Source organism: Grammomys surdaster, unplaced genomic scaffold (genome assembly GCF_004785775.1).
Source record: "Grammomys surdaster isolate TR1022 unplaced genomic scaffold, NIH_TR_1.0 150, whole genome shotgun sequence".
Lineage (NCBI taxonomy): Eukaryota > Metazoa > Chordata > Mammalia > Rodentia > Muridae > Grammomys > Grammomys surdaster.
The window spans coordinates 18,304,909-18,324,217 of NW_021604608.1; the positions used below are offsets into that span (position 1 = coordinate 18,304,909).

Consider the following 19,309-nt stretch of genomic DNA (forward strand, 5'->3'; position numbering starts at 1 on the left):
GAAGGGTGAGGGGCTCCGTGTTGCTAAGGAGATGCTAGTACTGGGCAGGTGAAGGGTGAGGCTGACGGGCATGGCCGATCTCCAGCCAGCGCCCATCTGGCCTAGCGACCCTGCGAATGCTATTCGTACATTGGTAGGAGTTGGATTTATTCATGTGGTAAGTAAATGGCATCGTGTTCCTGTTCTGTGAGGTGAGCTGAAAACTGAGCTGGGGTAGGGAGTGGAAAGGAGTGACAGCTCTCTCTCCTGCCTTCTGCACTCCTCCATAGCCCAGGAGGAGGAGAGGAAACAAGAGATTTTGCTCCCTGTTCTGCATTTTCTTCCTTTGGCTTCCAGTCTTCGTTGTTCTCACTCTTCCTGGACATGGCCAGCCCTCTGCCTCTGACTGCTTGGATGTGATCCCATTTCTGAAAAAAGACAAACATCTCCCCACCCCCATTCCCTCACCAGCCAGCCCTCTCCCTAGGAAGCAGTATTTGTCTGAGCCCCATCTCAATGGCCTTTCCCCTAGAAAACAGCTGGTGATTCACATCCTCTCTGCCCCTATTCAGCCCCGCCCTCTCCCTTCTGCTCTCAAGGCCAGCGGCACCCATTTCCACTCTGTGGACCCTTCTCTTTCCTCACCTCTGGCCCAGTGCTGGCCTGGCTTCCACTTTGGGTGACCTCCAGACATCTTCCCAGGGGCCTGAAGAACCTCTTTTTGCAGGAATCTGTGTCCCAAGTTACCTCTGCCAGGCTCCTAGGACTTATCCAGAAATCCTGGTTACTGGCCTTGACCCAGCAATGGAGTCTGGGTGCCCTGCCGCAGGCTCCTCTTCTGCTGTGAGGTGACATCGAGTCTGTCTAGCACAGTAGGCCTCCAGCTCTGGCCATGACAGGTGTCACCTCACCCCATCATCTTTTGTTTAGTCCATACCGCCTATCTTGTCTGCCCTGTATATTCCATCTGTGCTGTGGCAGCCCTGTAGGGGTGTGTGGTATAGAGTGACGGGACATTCATTTCTTTCAAAGTAGCTTTCCTACAGTGAGTGGCTGGAGGAAAAGCACCATTGAGAAGGATTTTAGCTTTTCAGTGGTTTATTTCTGTCTCTTGCTTTATTTTATGAAACTGGCCTTTTGCTTAAGCAGCTTTTTTGTAAGATTTGTTCTGTCAAAGAATATAGACAGACTTTATAGTTTGGTCATATTCTCTAGTTTACAAGAGGTGATTTCAGCTGTGGCCTGACTTCATCTTCACACAGCCTGGTGTGGACTGTGTGGCCCAAGAACTGGAGGAGTGCTCTGACAACTCTGTGCAGAGCTCCTTGGCCTCTGTGCCTCACTGCCTGTAGTCCTGGCTCTGTAGTCCTGGCTGTTTCCTGCTTTCTTGTGTCTTGCCCTCTGCCTGTTAGCACAGACTGCAGCCAGCCAGGAGAAAGCTGCTCTCAGGCTCAGCAGGTACCATGTGGCTTTCACTGTCTCCAAGGACCTTCTGATGACTATAGCCTTCCTCCCCTCTGCTCTGTGGGTTTCCATCCTGAGTGGATAGCATGGACTGCCAAGGTCCTGCCTTCTGTTTGGGGCTCCTGCTCACTTTTGACACAATTACTGAAAAATACTGGGGATCCCAGACATCCTCCTTGGCCCCATCCTAGCTTGCCAGCAATCATCTGCCTCTACCTGGTGACTCTGTGAGGCTCTCCTGTGACGGGAGGACTAGTAGGAAGAAGACAGTCCAGTCCAGACACAGGAATCTCACTAAGTCACAGCAGGAGCTGAAACTACCTCTCTCGGCTCCTTACAGTCTCAGTGTTGTGGTTGTCACCATGTGTAGCATTGTGGCACTATGTAGACTCCAAAGATCCCTTGGGTCTCTCAGTGGGTCTCTCTGCAGCAACTTTACTGTTTGTTTGTTTTGTTTCCTGACCCAGGATCTCACTGTCCAAGCTTAAGATCATCCTGCCTCAGCCCAGTATAGGTGTACCACCATTTCTGATGTCAGAAATACTGTTGATTATTTTTAAGTTTTATTTATTTAACATATATCTGCATGCACACCTACATACCAGAAAGGGGCATCAGATTTCATTTTGAGATGTTGTGAGCCATCATGTGGTTGCTGGAAATTGAACTCAGGACCTCGGGAAGGGCAGCCAGTGCTCTTAGCTGCTGAGCCATCTCTCCAGCCCAGAAATATTATATTGTTGATAAGCTTATTAGAGACCACAGTGAAACCCAGATGGGTCAGGCCTATTGCTGCCAGTTGCAAGCAGAGTGCGTATCCAGAAGAGTTACTTAGATAAAGGAACCAGGTTAGGTGCTATCATGGATTTTCTTTCCACTAAATATATGTTTTAACCAGAGACCTCAAACCTGAGAAAGAAAGAACCCCTCCCCAACCCCTCTCTTTTAGAATTCATAATAGATGAGTAGGCCTTCGTTGCCAACTGTAAAACAGGTAAAAACCTTGATGGCAAAAGACAGAAGCATGCCCAGAAGTTGTCATGCATCCACACTAGCCTGTCTGTCCAGTTTGAGACTAAACTCTGTTCTGTGGAAGTCACAGTTCCAAAGTCTAATAAATTCCTACAGCAACAACAGCACGAATTATCCCAGAGTGTGTGCCTCTGATATTATCAAGGTCTCAACAAGAACTTGCTTTTGTTTAGTCATTCTAAATACACGTGGGTAGTGCTTAGTGTCCGTTGTCAACTTGACACAATCTGTAATCACCTGGGAGACAGCCGGCCTCTAGGCATGCCTGTGGGGAATTATCTTTATTATGGTTACAGTATGGAAAGACCGAGCTGTCTACACTGTGAACAAGAATGTTCTCTGGGCTGGAGACCCTAAACTGTGAAATGCAGATGATGAGCTAGACACTACCATGTGTGCGCTCACTAGAATGTGTGTACTACACACTAACATGGATGCACACACTAGCATGCACACACTCACTTCCATGCACACACTCACTGCTCTTCTGACTTTGGACATAACGAGGGCAGCTGCTTCCAGCCCCTGCTGCCTTGACTTCCCTCCCATGATGGAGCATACCTCAACTATGAGGTAAAATAAGTCCTTTCTCTCAATTTGCTTTTGTCAGAGGATTGTATCACAGCAACAGCAGAAGACACTAAGTTGCCGGTAACCTCACAGGAGTGGAGCATAGCCTGAGTGCAGAGATGCGTGAAGCAGGGTGCACTTCCATCCCTTCACAGACACTCACGTCTTCCTGAAACCTCTCGCTCACTTGTCAGTCAGTGGTACACCAGCCACTGGGTAGTAGCCATCTCTAGCACCTCGAAAGTATTCAGTGTCAAGACTCCCACAATATTCAGGCTTAAGCTGCCGCACTGAAATCCTGTGAAAACCTGTAGCAGGTTGTCATAGATGATCGCATGCCGAGCCCCAAGAGCAGGTCCCAGCAGTCACTGCTCACTCTGGTGCTTCTGGAAACTGAGGCACTTAGAAACAGCTCAGATGCTGTCACTGGCTGCAATCACAAAGGGTCATCTTGAGCACCTAGATATGCTGTGCACTTTAGGAGGCACAGTTTAGTGGAAGGGCACACAGCCCAAAGGGGGACATCTGGTGTCTGGGTCTGTCACTTTCTACCTCATGCCTTTGAGACAAGGTCTCTCGCTGAATGAAGCTGGAACTAGGCTGGTGGCCAGCAAGCCCCTGCAACCGTACCATCTCCAGCCACCCACAGTGCTGCAGTTACAGGCATGGCTGTGACCATGCCCAGCTTTTTATGTGGATTCTGGGGTTTGAACTCAGTTTGCTGTGATTTGTACAGCAAATGCTCTTATGCTCTGAGCCGACGCCCCAGTCTATAGGAGCTTCTTTGTGCCCTTCTGACAGTTTCCATTTAATAATCTCTTTTGGTATATGAAAGTAGCCTCTCCTTAACAGAGATCAAAAGGACCTGTAGTTCTCTACCTCTGTGGTAAATTATAAAGTGTATTTTACTATAGAAAGAAGTCCGCTTATTCTAATGGATTTACCAAGGATTCCTCAGTTTCTACTTACCATTCTCTGACAAGGGTCTTTCAGATCCAGTGCTATATATACCTAGTGGTTATTCTGCCTGGCTTGTTGCAGGAGAGACTTGGCCCTGGACTTTCATTTTGCCATTTCTGAAGTCTAGGCCAACATAGCAAACAGCTGGCAGTGTTTGTCTGTAGTCACCTAGCTTTGTGTGAGCGTTGGCTGACATTGCTATACATCACACAAGGCTCAGGCCCTCCTTCAGTGGAGTCTTCCATAAGGCCTTCTGTTCTCCCTCCTTCCTGGTGCTGGCGTAATGCCATCTGACCACCTTCTGACCGTGGCTGGAGGGCTGCCACACTCTGGCTTCATGAGAGTGAGTTGTCCAGGAAACGTTCTTAATCCAAGAGGTCCATTCTCTCCCCAGTAGCCTGCCTTGCCCTCCTTTCTGGATTTGTAGTGGATAAGTTGTGTTGGCCTAGAACAAATGTTTCCTAACTGAGGAGGTCAGGATCCCTTTCTCTTAAAATCAAATAGCCCAAAGAGCTTTGACTTATATGGAAAATGTTGGATTAATTACTGCATTAGAAATTAAAGCTGACGAGGTTAAAAATACTTACATTTTTATTTTAAAATGACTATAATAAACTCATCATATAAACATATAGTGAAAAACAACCATTTTCCAAAAGAAAATCAGTGACTATGACATTATGTTGTATTCTTTAAATATCTTTCATAGCTTATTAAATAAATCATTTGGATTATCATATTATCTTTATCTAGTATTGTTATAGTTATATTCTTTGAAGTAAACAAAGAAAAGGCTGACTTTATATAGATCTGTAGTTATAAAAAGAAAGGTTTTAAGGCTCAGCACTTAAAGAGGACAGGCTGTTTTTCCAGAGGACCTAGGTTCAATTCCTAGCACCTACATGGCAGCTCACAACTGTTTGTAACTCCAGTTTCAGGTGATCCGACACCCTCATACATACATACATACATACATACATACAGGCAGAATACCAATGCACATGAAGTTGGGGGTGTGAGAAAGGTAGACCTGTGAACCTATGAACTCTAAACAAGCTTCCCAGAGCTGGAGACCCCCTGGCTGTAGCAGAAGCACAGAGCTAGAAAAATGACAGGCAGTGGGAAGGGAGAATGCCCGCTTGCCTCCAAGCCTGGCAACCTGAGTTTGGTGCCAGAACCTGCAAGGCTGAGAGAGAACTGACTCTTCCATTTGGTCTGACTGTCACATGTGAGATGTGCATACCTTTAACTCAACCATGAAATAAATAGATAAATAATTTAGAGGGGAGGGGAGGGGAGGGGAGGGGAGGGGAGGGGAGAGGAGAGGAAGGGAGAGGAGAGGAGAGGAGGAATCCGTGCTGGGAAGAACTGTCCCATGTACGTGGGACCTGGTGAGGGAATGGGTACAGAGTGAGGGGGTGCTACCTATTCTTTCTATCCTAGGAAAGTGACTCTCTTTGCCTATTCAATACAGTCAGAAGCCGAAAGTGGCTGTTGAGTCCTCGAAATGTAATGAACCCAAATTGAGGTGTGCTGTCACTCAAAAGAACCCACTGGAATTCAATGACAGAGAAGAGAAGGCATAAGGCCTTGATGTTTTTGTGTTGGTAATATGTTGAGATGATAATATTGTTTGTGTTGGGTTAAACATCTTATTCAAATTAATTCCACCTGTAAGTTTAAAATTATTGTGTGTGTACGCAATATGGACTTGTGAGTATGCATGCCATGTGCATGTGTGGAGATCTGAGACAGCTTTGCTGAGTCGGTTGTCTTCGTCCACCAGTGCATAGGTTACGGGGATTGAACTCAGTCTACCAGGCTTACATACAGGTGCCTTAACCCATTGAGCCATCTCCTTGGCACCACCTGTAACTGTGTTAGAGTCCCTCTATATCTTGCATCATAGTCACATGTACCTGTTACTCAGAGCTGAACAAAGATACCTTGCCTATTCTGCTCATGTACACAAATTCAGTGCTATACGTAGCCACTCAAGGGCTGATCCCAGGAATCTTCACTTAGTCCTCCACCTAGCCTAGGGGACAAATCTCAGGGTGGGAAATGTGCCTATCTTCAGATTAATGGAGGGGAACTGTTCTGTGTGCACTGCTACTCACTTCTCCCTAGCCGTAGAGTGATGTGCACAGAGTGTTTGGGGAATGTATGTTGATGAAGAGGGTAGCATAGGCAAGAAGTGAGCTTAGAATGAAAACCAAGAGCCTGTGTCTGTCTCTTAAAGCCAAGTTCAGACATGTTTCAGGGTGAACTAAAAGCTTTCTAAAGAAACCGAGGACAAACCTGTCGATATATTCTCATGGCCCACTGAGGCAAGTTCAGTAACTACAGCTGACAGTTGCTGTGACCCAGATGTACCTGCTGCCATTGGTGACCAGCCAGGCCATGGGTCTCACCAGTGTCAAAGCTGGGCCCATGCACCTCTGCACTTAACTAGGCACCTTCCTGTTCCCAGAAACCTTCCTCTCTGTCTGTCTCTTTGACAGGTGTCAGCAATGAAAGTCTCCTGAATGAAATAAGGCACACACAGAAAAAGGTGCCACCTTTTACATTTTATTTGGGGCAGTTTTCTTTATTGTGTCTGTGTGCACACCTGTGTCATAGCACATGTGTTGATTAGAGGACAACCTGTGGGGTTACTTTTCTTCTACCATGTGGGTCTGAGAGACCCACTGAGTCCTCTTGCTGGCCCTTGGCATTTTTATTTTGATACCAACTTTGTGAAAATAATCATGGTTCTAAGACTCATTTTTAACCCCTTTCCAGAAGGTCACTGTTTTATTTCAAGGGAACATCTGTGGTCCCTTGGTATATATCAGATCACAGCCTATGGTTTAAAAGTGTAAGAGTGCTGTGGTGACACCCACTTGTGGTCTGGAAAAGCTGATGGGAAGAGTCTGTCACAGCATTTGAGTGACAGGCTAGGGTTGATGTCTAGAAAGTAGCATGCTCTTAGGAAGTGAGGTTCTATAGTCAGGACAAGCAGCTTTCTTGTTATTTATTGAAAAAAAAAAACAACAGTTATTTACTAGAGTAAAAGTAGTTGTAGATTCCTTTACCTAAACCAGCACTTAAAAACAAAATCACTGGACATGCTGGTGTCCACCTTTAATCTCAGCATTTGGGAGGGGGAAGTTGGACTGCTTTTTGTGAAGCTAGCCTGGTCTACATAGCAAATTGGAGGCCAGCCTGGTCTACACAGCAAGTTCCAGGCCACCCAGAGCTACAAACTCAGAGCCAGTCTCAAAAACAAATAAACAAATTAAACACTGCAAAAATTTGGTAAATTGCTAGTTTTTTCATTGCAAATATTATTGTAGGACCCACCAGCTGACTACAGTCACCAGTTAGGAGTGATACCAAAGACACACTGATGTTAGGACCCATCACCTACAGATCTCATTCCCTTAACCTAAGCGTGGTGCATTTCTGGTTCCATGGGCCTCTTGTATGCTACCCCTGACTTATATTCTTTTCCCAGGGCGAACATTTCCAACACATCCATACTTCTCTGCCCAGCTTGGAGCAGGTCAGCTGTCACTTTACAACATTCTGAAGGCCTACTCACTTCTGGACCAGGAAGTTGGATACTGTCAAGGTCTCAGCTTTGTAGCAGGCATTTTGCTTCTTCATATGAGTGAGGAAGAGGCATTCAAGATGCTCAAGTTCCTGATGTTTGACATGGGTCTGCGGAAACAGTATCGGCCGGACATGATTATTTTACAGGTACCAAGCATCCTTTTGACGTAAATAAAAAGATGCTGAAGGTATGTGTCATTCCTCTGTGGGCAGATCTAGGTTCTTGCCCACTGCTGGCTGCTTCTAACTCACTCTGTATTAGGTGTTGCTCTGTGTGCTTCCCATGATGACTCTCGGGATGATGCTATTCATTCACTCAGCTTGTAGACAGGGAAACTGAGGCTCAAATGGGTTATGAAGTTGGTCCAGGGCACAAAGCTAGAGGTTTCTGGGTTTCCTCCTTCCTTCTCTTCCTCCCTTCCTGGAAACTGAGGCTAGAGGTGGAATTTAAGTCCAGGCCTGTCTGGCTGTAAGACCTTCTCTCCTGTCCCTTCCCTTAGCCTCCTATGAGTGTCACTGGTGTCTCTAGCCCTGTGATATGTTTTGTTTTCTGCCTGGGATCTTCTCTCCATCCACTGTAATCTACTGTTCAGCTCTACCATCATGTCCCAGAAGCTTCTCCTGCCTGTGCTGACACTGGGTCCCTCACTTCCATTCTTGACAGACAGACCATTTTGTGCTATCTTGTCTCATGCTTTCAGCACAACACATTTCCGGCCATATATCACCCTAGTTGTCCACTTCCTACCTTTTCATGTCCTGATATTTCCTTACTGAGAGAAGATTTTGTTGAGTTATACCCCTAGCTGCTAGCAGTTCCTGGAATGGAACAGAAACCCTGTCAGTATTTGATTTATAAACAAGTTCATCAAAACAAAAGCAAGCTGGGATTGGTGCTATAAGCCCACTTTTAGGAGGCTGAGGCAGAAGAATTCATAGTTGTAGGCTGCCCTGGCCTATACAGTGAATTCAGCCTTTGTGTGAGCTCCATAGTGAGGCCCTGTCTCAAAAACAAGCAAACAGAGAAGTCTAGGGATATAGCACAGTGATTGAGTGTTTTCCCAACACATGGTGAAGTCCTGGGTTCTAGCCCCAGCTTCCAGGCAGGGAGGGAGAAGGAAAAGGAAGGAGGAAGACCAGACACAACAGTGTACTCAGCTTGTCAAGCACTGTGCTCACTGCTTTCCAGCGGTGGAGAAAGCTCTGGGCCCTGATCTGGGAGTGTCCATAGCATTGCTTAACTGTTCATCTGTTCATTTCCCAGCAGGATTCTGTAACTTCTGGGCTTTAGACTGTAGCATTAGAGCTAAGGACCTTGTTTGAAAATACCAGTATGCGTTACTAAAAGTTCATTTGGTTGGTTCTTCCTATAAGTTTGAACTATATGAACATGAGTCTCACAGAGGAAAGCCAGTCACTGTAAGACTTGGCTCTCTCCCTGCCTCTAGACTCTGAGAGCTCAGGGGAAGTGGACTGTTGAGCATAGACAATGGTCTCACTCTCTGGAACCATGACGAAGGGGGCCTTGGGTCACTTCTAGCAGGAGCTTTTTGTTCCAAATTACCCTTAGTTAGAGTTTTTCTAAGAATGCTAGGGAATTTTTTAGATGTTTCCACAGGCAGACATTTAGGATCTTGTAGCACTGCTCTAGGGATGTAGCACAGTGGTTGAATGTTTTCCCAATACATGGTGAAGTCCTGGGTTATAGACCCAGCTTCCAGGCAGGGAGAGAAGAAGAGAAGGAAGGAGGAAGACCAGACACAACAGTGTACTCAGCTTGTGGTCAGCCAATGGAAGTGGAAGCAGACCCAGCATTAGCGCTCTAGGCTTCTACTGACTAATGGGAGCCTGTTCCCCAGAAGCTCCGGTTGGATGCATTAGGTCCTAAGCCAAATAGAAAATCAACACGGCTAAAGTCCCCTCCACCTCATCAGATGAGTAAGTCTATACACATAGAAGGTACATAGTTCCCAGCCCCTGTGCATGTGTATTCTTACAGATCCAGATGTGTGTTCTTACAGATCCAGATGTACCAGTTGTCACGGCTCCTCCATGATTACCACAGAGACCTCTACAACCACCTGGAAGAGCACGAGATTGGCCCCAGCCTCTACGCAGCTCCCTGGTTTCTCACCGTCTTCGCCTCCCAGTTCCCACTTGGCTTTGTAGCCAGAGTCTTTGGTGAGCTTCCTCCGTCTGTCTGCCAGCCAGCATTCTCCTGTCGTGAGGCAGCATTATTGCTACCCTATGGTAGTTTGCTTGCTTTTTATAGCTATCTAGTCAGGCTTGGTATGGAGACTTTCAAGTCCTGGGTAACTTTTGATAACCCTGGCCTGGCCGAGGAGTCCTCATCTCGTGAGTGTAGGTCAAGTCCTGCACACAGGCCCCTCCCATTAGCCACCTCGCCTACTTTCAAACACATTTAATAGCACACTTTTAAAGATTTATTTTAGAACCTGAGAAGACATTTGTGTGTGCTCACGTGCATGTGCATTTATGAATACTCATGGATATGGTAGCCAGGGGATGATACCAGGTATCTTCCATTATCCCTCTCTCCACCTTCTGTTTTGAGACAGTGTCTCTCATTTATTGGCTGGCCAGTAAGCCCCAGAGAATCTCCTGTCTCTACCCCTCCAGACTGGGCACATATATATAGGCTTGCACCGTGATACCCAGTTTTCATGTGGGTACTGGGGTTTCAAACCATCTCCTCCTGCTTATGGCAGTGCTTACCGTCTCTCCAGCCCCGTGGGGAGCATCTTAAGTCACTGACTGCAAACACTGGTCGTACCCTAGTTTAGATAGACTTTGACTAGACATGACGCTAAACTCTAAAAATGCTAAAACTTTCTTTTTGCTTTTGTGTATATGTGTGTGCCTGTGTGAGTGTATGCCATGTGTATGTTAATGTCCAAGAGGCCAGAAGAGTGCTGTATCCTTTGGAACTGGAATTAAAGGTAGTGTGAGCTGCCTGACATGGGGTGCTAGGAATTGAACTTGTATCCTCTGGAAAAGCAGAAAACGCTCTTAACCTCTGAGCCGTCTATCTACCCTGAACACTTGTCTTTGAGTGAGCGTTGGCTTCCTTTCCCTCCTCTCCCAGCAGAGTGCTTCTGTCTGTCCACTGGAACCTTTGAAGACCCTTCTCTGGGACAGGAATCTGTATTTTCAAAATGTTGTGACCCTCTTTTGCATAACTCTCCCCAGATTGAATTACTTCAGTAAGCTAGAGAGTAAAAGTTACCTTATGGTTACGCAAATTGTGAGATTTTATGACATTTAGACCATAGGTAATAAAAATAAAAACCTTGGGCCAGGTGTGATGGGTCACGCCTTTAATCCCAGCACTCAGGAGGCAGAGGCAGGCAGCTCACTATGAGTTCGAGGCCAGCCTGCTCTACAAAGCAAGTTCCAAGACAGCCAGCTCTGTAATACAGAGACACCTGTCTCAAAAGAACAAAAAAATAAAAGCCTCAATACTGGGTGCTTGCTCGACTGACAAAGAAGTTACAGGATATATCTCTAGCTGTGGGGTTCAGTCTTTCTTGTCAGTAACTTCTGAGTTTTTGTTTCCTGTACCTTGGAAATGGGGAGAAAAAAATGCCCCCCCCTCCACCCCCAGTACTCTTAATCTTTTCACTCTGTGGGTCATGTGAGGACTAGAACAGCACTGGGCAGGGAGAGCTGGCTGCTGATAGGCTGAAAACAGCTGAGAAGTTGAATTTCATGGTTTGTGGGGAAACTCTGCCAAGGGGGCTGCACTGATCACAGCTACCAGGGATGAGTGGCACCCCTGCCTGGGCCAAATGGAGCTGCCCCCTGCAGGGCAAGTGCTGGGCTCTGGGAGAGCAATCTTATGAGGCCCTGTAAGCTGCTGAAGGACGTGGGAAAACAAGCAGCCTCCTCCCTGGAGAGGACAGCCTGTCTGCCGCAGAATCACTTCTGCAGAGCTCGGTGCAACACGTTCTCGTGACTTATTCTAATAATAAAAGCTGAAACCAGTTCAGACAGGATGTTTTTCTCTGAAGGAGTGATGAGTCTTCCAGTTTTATACACAGTGTGCCTAAAGATGCCAATGTCTGCAAAATTCCTGGATCCCACAGCTCCCTGCTGAACTAGTGGGTCCTGTCTAACAAAGACTCCTGGGAGTACAGGCAGGAAGCAGGGGTCCACAGAAGGCTTTGTGCTGTGATGTCACCAGGTACTTTTGCATAGCCCCTCTCAGCAGGTTCCACTGGAAAAGTGGATTTTTCCAGCTGTTGTCCTTGGTGGTGACTAAGCCCGCTTGTTGAGCTCCGTGTTGTGTGTAGTCTAGTTGCGTGCTCTTGCCAGTCAGGCTCTTAGACATTTCTGACCTGGACTTTTTTCATCATTAGCCTTTAAATTCAGATAAATTCTAAAGCAAATGGGCCTTTGTCGACAATTCTCTGTTTTATACACAAATAGATGATTGCCGGTTTGCAGAGTCAAGGAGATGACCCAGCAGCTAAGGGTTTTGTTGCCCGGCCATGGTGGAACCAATCTGAGTTCAGTCCCAACATGAGTGCGGTCCCTAGAACCCACATAGTGGAAGGAGAGAACTGACTCCTGCAAGTCGTCCCTGACCTTCCGAGGAGTGCCATGGCACATGTACAAATACAATCAGTCAACCAATCAATCAATCAATGAGTGCAAAGAGATTCCCAGCATGCACCAACACAGCTCCCATGTCAATTAATCGGTCACCACCAAAGAAGGACATGCTACTTGAGAGACAGCCTCTGTCAATGTGTATGTCATGACCCCATGTGATCACACTGAGTACCACACGGTCTGTGTATTTCTAGTTTGAAAGGAGCAGGGACCTTGGAGAAAACACTTCCCCTGGTGCTGAAAAGATGGTTCAGAGGTTAGGAGCACATAAGAGGACCCAAGTTCAGTTCCCAGCTCCTGCACAGGCAGCTCACAACGCCGATAATTCTATTTCCAGGGGGTCGTTTGGCCTTCACCATCACCTGCACATACATGCACATACCTACACACAAGCACAAAGTGAAATAACTCTTTGTTTTTCTTTTAAAGAAAGAAAACAAATGCTTACTGTCTTCACCTTCTGACCACATCTACCTTTGGAAAACTAGGAGCTGGCTTTCCTGCTGGAGGAGTCAGGCTGCAGGGCTCCTGGTGTCCATCTGTGGAGTGCCCTGCTGGGGAGATTAAAACGAAGGAGAGCATAAGACTAAGGGTTTGACACAACACAGAAGCTTTAGAATGAAAATGGAGTAAGAAGTGAGGGTTGTCCTACCATGGCCAGGGAACCATTGGTCTGTAAGCAATGTAACATAGGGACAGCAGAGTCCACTTGAACAGTGGCTGTCACATTGTGATAGAAGGTGGAGGCTCCACAACAATGGGATTGCAGCCTCCTAGGAGGACGTTAACGGGAGGAAAGGGTTCCTAAGACAGTCAGGTGGCTGGAAAGAGATGCCATATGAGGTCACCAAGGGAAAGAGCACAGACCCAGGGCTGTGGCGATGTCGTCAAGGGAAAGTAGTTTTGTGTGCTGCTGTCAGCAAGTAACATGCAATGTGGGATCAGCTGCACCTCAGGTTCTTTCCACTTGCTGCCTGTTTCTGAATGGGCTTGAAAATGCAGAGAAGAAAGGGGAGTCCAGAAGGAAGGAAGTGGGCAGCCATGCCATGACTCAGCTGCAGGGCACTGCAGGACCTCCCACCCAGCCAGCAGCCACTTGCCGTCAGTGGCTTTCCCATGCAAGGCGTTAGCATGCTTTCTCAGGGACAGTTACTGGTGTTTGTGATTAATCCCCGAAGCTCCAGCAGGCCTGATGCCTTCTTCTGGCCTTTGCATGGACACACGCACACACACATAAATAAAAATAAATCCTGTAGCACCATTCTCCATTTTCTCACCCGCCCTGACCCTGAGCAGGTGTGGTGTTTGCTAGCTGAGGTCTTACTGTGTGGTGGTAAGCTGCAGGCTGCACTTGGTACCCCCATTTCCCGGCACAGGCCATCCCAATGATACCAAGGCCATTCAGATGGTCTGTGACTTGGTGAGTTCCATCATAACCTGAGAGCTAGCCTGCTGAGTAGCATACAGATTGGCCACCCTGCCCGCTGTGTACCGGTGTCCAGGCTTTATGTTTCAGGTGGGAACAGCTTTTTTACATGCTGTCATTGTGACCCACGTGGAGAAGTATCTTGGGGACTCTCCCTCTGGAGTGCTTTGGTTTGCCTTGATTTCTGTGGTTGGACAGTTGCATCTCTTATCTTTTTTCCATTATGCATCAGCCAAGGGTAGGGTAGGGATATCAAAGAAGAAGAAAAAATGAGATTAATTGGCCTTAGCTATATTTATACTTAGTACATTTATATTTATTGTTTTAAACCTTTTTCTTATTTGTTTGTTTTTTACACTTTATTCCAGTTACTAGGTCAAACTTGCCTGAATCAGGTCACCCAATAATCAGCTCTCGTCTCTGTGTTTTAGCCCCAGGACACTGGTCCTTATTCTGTAATGACTCCAGTTCCAGGAGAACAGGGGAGATGGTGAGGACCACTGCTCAGCCTGTTGCCTTGTGCGATGGCCTGCCTCATCCTCCTGTGTAAACTCAGGATAGGAATTTCTGTGGTTAGCCAAACACCGGGAGAAAACACAAGAACTGGAAAGTAGCCTCACCAACTTGAAACTCCTCAGACAGAAGAATGGTTCTTGCCTCCGTGATTATGATGAAGTTCAGTGTGCTTTTAAAATTTTGTAGGCCTCTTAAAGGCTTTGGGCATCTTTTCATTCCATCTTTTATTTCAAAATATAATTCCCCATCTGTAAGAGTCTTTAGGCTTTACTAATTGAAAACATGTGTTAGTGACTGGAGAGAGGTGGCTTAGAGGTTAAAAGTTGTTGTTATGCAATCATGATGGCTGGAGTGTGCATCTGGGCCTCCCATGCTTGCCTGTAGCCCAGGCCTGAGTGGGACTGAGACAGGAGAATCTCTGCCGAACGCTGGCTCCAGCCCAGTCAGGAAAACATGAGCCTTGGGTTTGGGGAGAAACCCTTCCTCAAAGGAATATGTGGAGAGTAAAAGAAGGCCACCATTTCTGGCCTCCACTCATGCTCACAGGTGTATAGATATGCACACACAAATAAGGCTGTTTTGTAAAACATTTTTAAATCTAGATCATTTATGGAAAAAACCATAAGCTATTAAAACTTTGTTTAACCTTTGAAGCTCTTTTGAGTTTAATTGATTTTTTCAGAGTAAAAAAAACCTTTTATCAGAACCTGTGATAATACCTAAGCCATTTGTTGTTTTTTAACTATTCTCATTTGCAGTATTGCCTTGACAACTGTCTGAAGTAACAAGCTCTTAAAGGAAACAAAATTTGTAGCTTGGGCTTTTATTTCCCACCCTTCTGCTCCATGATGCAAGGAAGAGAGAACACACTGGTATTTAGCTAGGAACTGGCAGGGTTTAACTCTGCATTTCTGTGTCTTCCTAGATATGATCTTCCTTCAGGGATCAGAGGTCATATTTAAAGTAGCTTTAAGTCTTTTGGGGAGCCATAAGCCCTTGATTCTGCAGCATGAGAACCTGGAAACCATAGTGGACTTCATAAAGAACACACTCCCCAACCTGGGCTTGGTGCAGATGGAGAAGACCATCAGTCAGGTATGGACACTGGGTTTTCCAGATGCTTGCTGAGGTCTGGTGTGTCATCTGAAAAGGAACTGCTTCTCACCACTTTGTCCTCCAGGTGGCATCTTGTTCGATGCCTGGTATATGGAAGACACATATGATATGTATCAAAAGATAAAATATATGACTGGGCCTGTATGTTGTGTGTATGAATGGCAAAAGGCACTAGGAAGCCAGGTATGATCGCATGCACAAGTTATCAGTAATTTATTACAGTAAGAGGCTTCCATTCTTACCATGGTTTTTCTGAAATTCATATATTTGTAGGGTACAGGATTGTGTTAAAATGAATGCTTTGGTTTTTCCTCTCAGTGGTACTAATTTCAATGTTCAGAAAATGACTTTTCTGTGTAATCAGGAGACTAATTTCATCAATATGCTATGTGTCTTTTCTTTTGCTGTTCTATTATTACTGTGGTTGGCAGGTTTTGGCATCTCTAGTTTCCAAATACAATATCACCATTACTCTGAAATGGCGAATGTTTTAGGTAATTTAGCTGGGAGTTACAACTACAGTGGATGATCATGAGTGGTTTGAGTTAGGTGTGGAAGCCAATTTTGGTTTTGTAGAATGGAGACTTTTACAGTAAAAATTGCTAATGATAAAAGATCAAGATATTTAGAGGGGAGGGTGGCCACGAAAAGTGTCCAGAGGCCGTATAGCTGAGAGAAACAGAACCAATAGATCAATAATTATAAGTCAGGGAATATTAAATGGACTTGCATGATTGGAGACTAGGTAGTTTGCCATCTGTATACCATTGAGCCAGAGACTCTATTAGCTGTTCAGTTCATGAAACCAGAAGTCTCAGGGAAACAGTGATGCAGCCATAATCCACAGCTGGGTCTGGAGCCTCCTGGAGATTTGTGGGTTGAAGGCTGAAGGAGCTAGAGTCTTGTGTCTGTAGTTGGTGGCAGCCACAACAGCTCTACTTGCCCAGGAGGAATGGAACTTGGCTTACTTACTGACAGCAGCTTCCTCCTCTTTCCTCCTCCTCTTTCTCCTCTTCTTCCTCCTCCTCCTCTTTCTTTTCTTCCTCCTCTTCCTCCTCCTCTTCTTTTTCTTCTTTCTTTTTTCTGTCTACCTTGGAATTCACTCTGTAGACCAGGCTGGTGTCATCACAGAGATCAGCTTGCCTCTGACTCCTGAGTCCTAGGCTTAAACGCTTTTTTGTGACTGGGCCCCCAGCCTGTTGGATGGCACGGCTCACGTTCAGGACAAGGCTTTCTTCCTGAGCTGTTCTGCCATACATCAGTCATCTCCAGAAAATGCCTTCACGGATACACTGACACACAAGAGCCTTGCTTTACCAGTCACCTAGCATCTCTCAATCTAGGCACAGTGACAAGCAAAAGTAACTGTCACACAGAGAATGTACTGGAAGATGTCCTCATTGAATCCCACAGCCGAGTCATCGGTAGTTGGCTCTCCTGAGTAGAGCATGTTCTACAGATAAAAATCTAGAGAAATCATTTAAAGACAGATGGTGAAATACAGCTTTTTTTAACTAAATACTTTTTTTTCTTTAAGCAAGTCCTTATTTAAGGTGTTCTGATCATTCACCAGATAGCTCAGGGCAATGCAGTTAGTCCAGTGCATTGCAGCCAAATGCATCCTCTACAACTCTTGGCTCTTCTACTGTAGAGATTAAATTCTGGGGGCCGGGGTAGGGAGGATTCAAATCTGGCCTGGGCAAAGGGGGAGGGAATCCTGTCACTTGTGAGGGTGACCATGTATCTCAGCACAGTGCACATGCCAGTGGTGAGGAGTTCTTGTCTACTGTGCACTTACCTCTGGCAAACTGATTGACTCCAGGTCTTACCTGCCTGGTCCCATTGCTCAGTATGGACTGATTCAGCTTGAGTCCTTACTTTTGGCTAGGTCCTAAAGAATCTATATACACATGACTTCATGCAGTCACGAGCACATTCCTGAGGACAGTGGTTAATTAGCTGGCCCACACTCACTGTGCAGCAGAGGAGAGAGGTGAGGTCTCAAATGCATTGCATGTCAGAGTGCTTCAGCATCTCTCCACACTACCTACCTCAGGATCTTACCTGCATCTTACTGTAGGATAAACTCCTGATTCTCTTCGTTTCTGATGTTTGCACGCCTTTACTCTCTTCTTACCGTATTTGTTGACTATACTTAACATCTCACAGTTTCTAGAGTAAACCCAGAGTCTTGGCTCCTGACATTGAGTCTGTGTCCCATGAGTGCTGATGTCTAGCCTTGTTCCAGCTCCAGAGCACGTCACTGGTCTACCTCCTGAGTAACCAACCTCAGAGAAGGGGCTGGGGACAGGTGTATCTTTTCCTCCACTTTTTCTTTGAAGAATTGTACTTAATGAGCACTCTAGCATGCATCAGGTACCCTTTGGAATATTGGAATATTCAATATTGGAAGCTGCTTAGGATGCCCCAGCATGGGAAGACAGAGTTCTGGGTCTGTATCTGGGTTGGTTTGGACAACCTCTATGAACTTGGCATGCAGTACTCTCTGACTCCTTAGCAGATTTATGTCGTGGCTTTCCTGTCTCCATTTTCAATGAAGTTAGCCAGGCCCAGCGCCCATATTGCACTGGCAAGGCCTATAATATGGGGGGGAAACATGAGGGCCTGGATCTTGAGTGTTGGAGCTGACATAGTTGCATCCATATGTGCACAGAAGAATGAGATAATGCTGGATGGCCAGCGTTTTGTGTGGAGGCTCGGGAAGTGGTGCTTTAGGTTTTCAGCTTTTAGGAGGCTCAGAAAGGTTCTGCTGCAGCTACCTGGCCCTGCCTTTGCAGCCAGTAAAGGGATGAAACAGCCATGATACAGTAAAACATTATTTAAAAAAAAAAAAAAAAAAAAAAAAAACAAGACAAGAAAACAGGCTGTAATTTGCTGAGCCATGTGCCAGAGCGGAGGAGAAGGAATACACGGAGTGGTTTCAGTGCCAGCTGTGTTCAGCATTGTGGTGAGGTAGTGAGGGTCTGCGCTGCGTGAAAGCGACATTTGGAGCCCAGAGTTTCATTCCAGAAAGTCTGGATAGGAAACAGGTAAGGGTGCAGGCGGCTCTGCTCCCCTTCTTACTCATGTCTCAGTATGGAACCTGACCTCTGAGAACTCGGCTTTCTGTCTCAGGCTTGAACCGACACTAGAGAGCAAGCCCGGGATGTACAGCATGACTCCTCAGAAGCTTGAAAAACCCCAGCTCAAACCCGGGAAGTTCTCAGGGCGGCAGAGCTTGCAGCCCTGTGCATAGACAGCCTATGGTGGAGGGCAGTCCTCTCTGACAGTGTAACCCCATTTCATTCGATGCTCTCTATAGACTATGTAAGCAGCTGGAACCCAGCCAGGCTCCTGGTTGAGAGTGTCTGGTACAGAGTTCCAGAGCCCTGGCTTAGATGGGTCATGCTGGGAGCAGCAGCAGAGGTATTTCCAAGGGTGAGTGTCTAGACAGAAGACATAGGGTCTCGAGCCACTAGCCTTCGTCTGTGTAGCCTTGTGCTCACCACAGTTGTTATAGTAAACCATGAGCACCTTAAGAGGGCCCTCTGGGAATTCTGAGCACTAACAGAGTTCTAGTCCTCTTACAGCGAGGGCCCTGGTTCAATAAACAGCAGGAAGAGTCACAGAGCTGCTCTGAGAGGCAGACCTCCAGCCTCTCGCATCGTGGTTTAGTCTTTGTACTGCAGTTTCAGACTGGTACTGTCAAGTCACATAAGAACTTGTTAGGAAGGTGGAATTGGGGGCTCCACCCAGACCTGCTGACTCAAGAATCTACAGGACCATGCGGAAGCTATGCCGTGAACAGCATTATTAAAAGAAGTCTCTGCTGTGCTTGACCTTGTGGGATAGAAACCAGTCTTCACAAAGCTGTGTTCACAGGAGGCTACAGCAGCACAGTGGTCTCTTGTGCCCTTTCAGGAGGCACTACACTGGTTGAAAAGAGTAGTTTGTAAAAGGACAGTCAATAGTGCCACACACACCAAGAGGGTGAAGTGCCTTGGGGGAGAATCG

At 46.4% G+C, this 19,309-nt stretch overlaps 1 protein-coding gene across 3 annotated transcripts in view; it reads left to right on the forward strand.

Moving 5' to 3' along the window:
* Tbc1d1 (TBC1 domain family member 1) overlaps nucleotides 1–19,309 on the forward strand; it is a 188,516-nt gene that overhangs the window by 160,028 nt on the left and 9,179 nt on the right. For all 3 annotated transcript variants that reach the window (XM_028765211.1, XM_028765210.1, XM_028765212.1), the window contains 3 exons: nucleotides 7,505–7,749; nucleotides 9,624–9,783; nucleotides 15,105–15,274. In XM_028765211.1, the coding sequence (XP_028621044.1) occupies nucleotides 7,505–7,749; nucleotides 9,624–9,783; nucleotides 15,105–15,274 (575 nt within the window). The remainder of the gene's footprint in view (nucleotides 1–7,504; nucleotides 7,750–9,623; nucleotides 9,784–15,104; nucleotides 15,275–19,309) is intronic.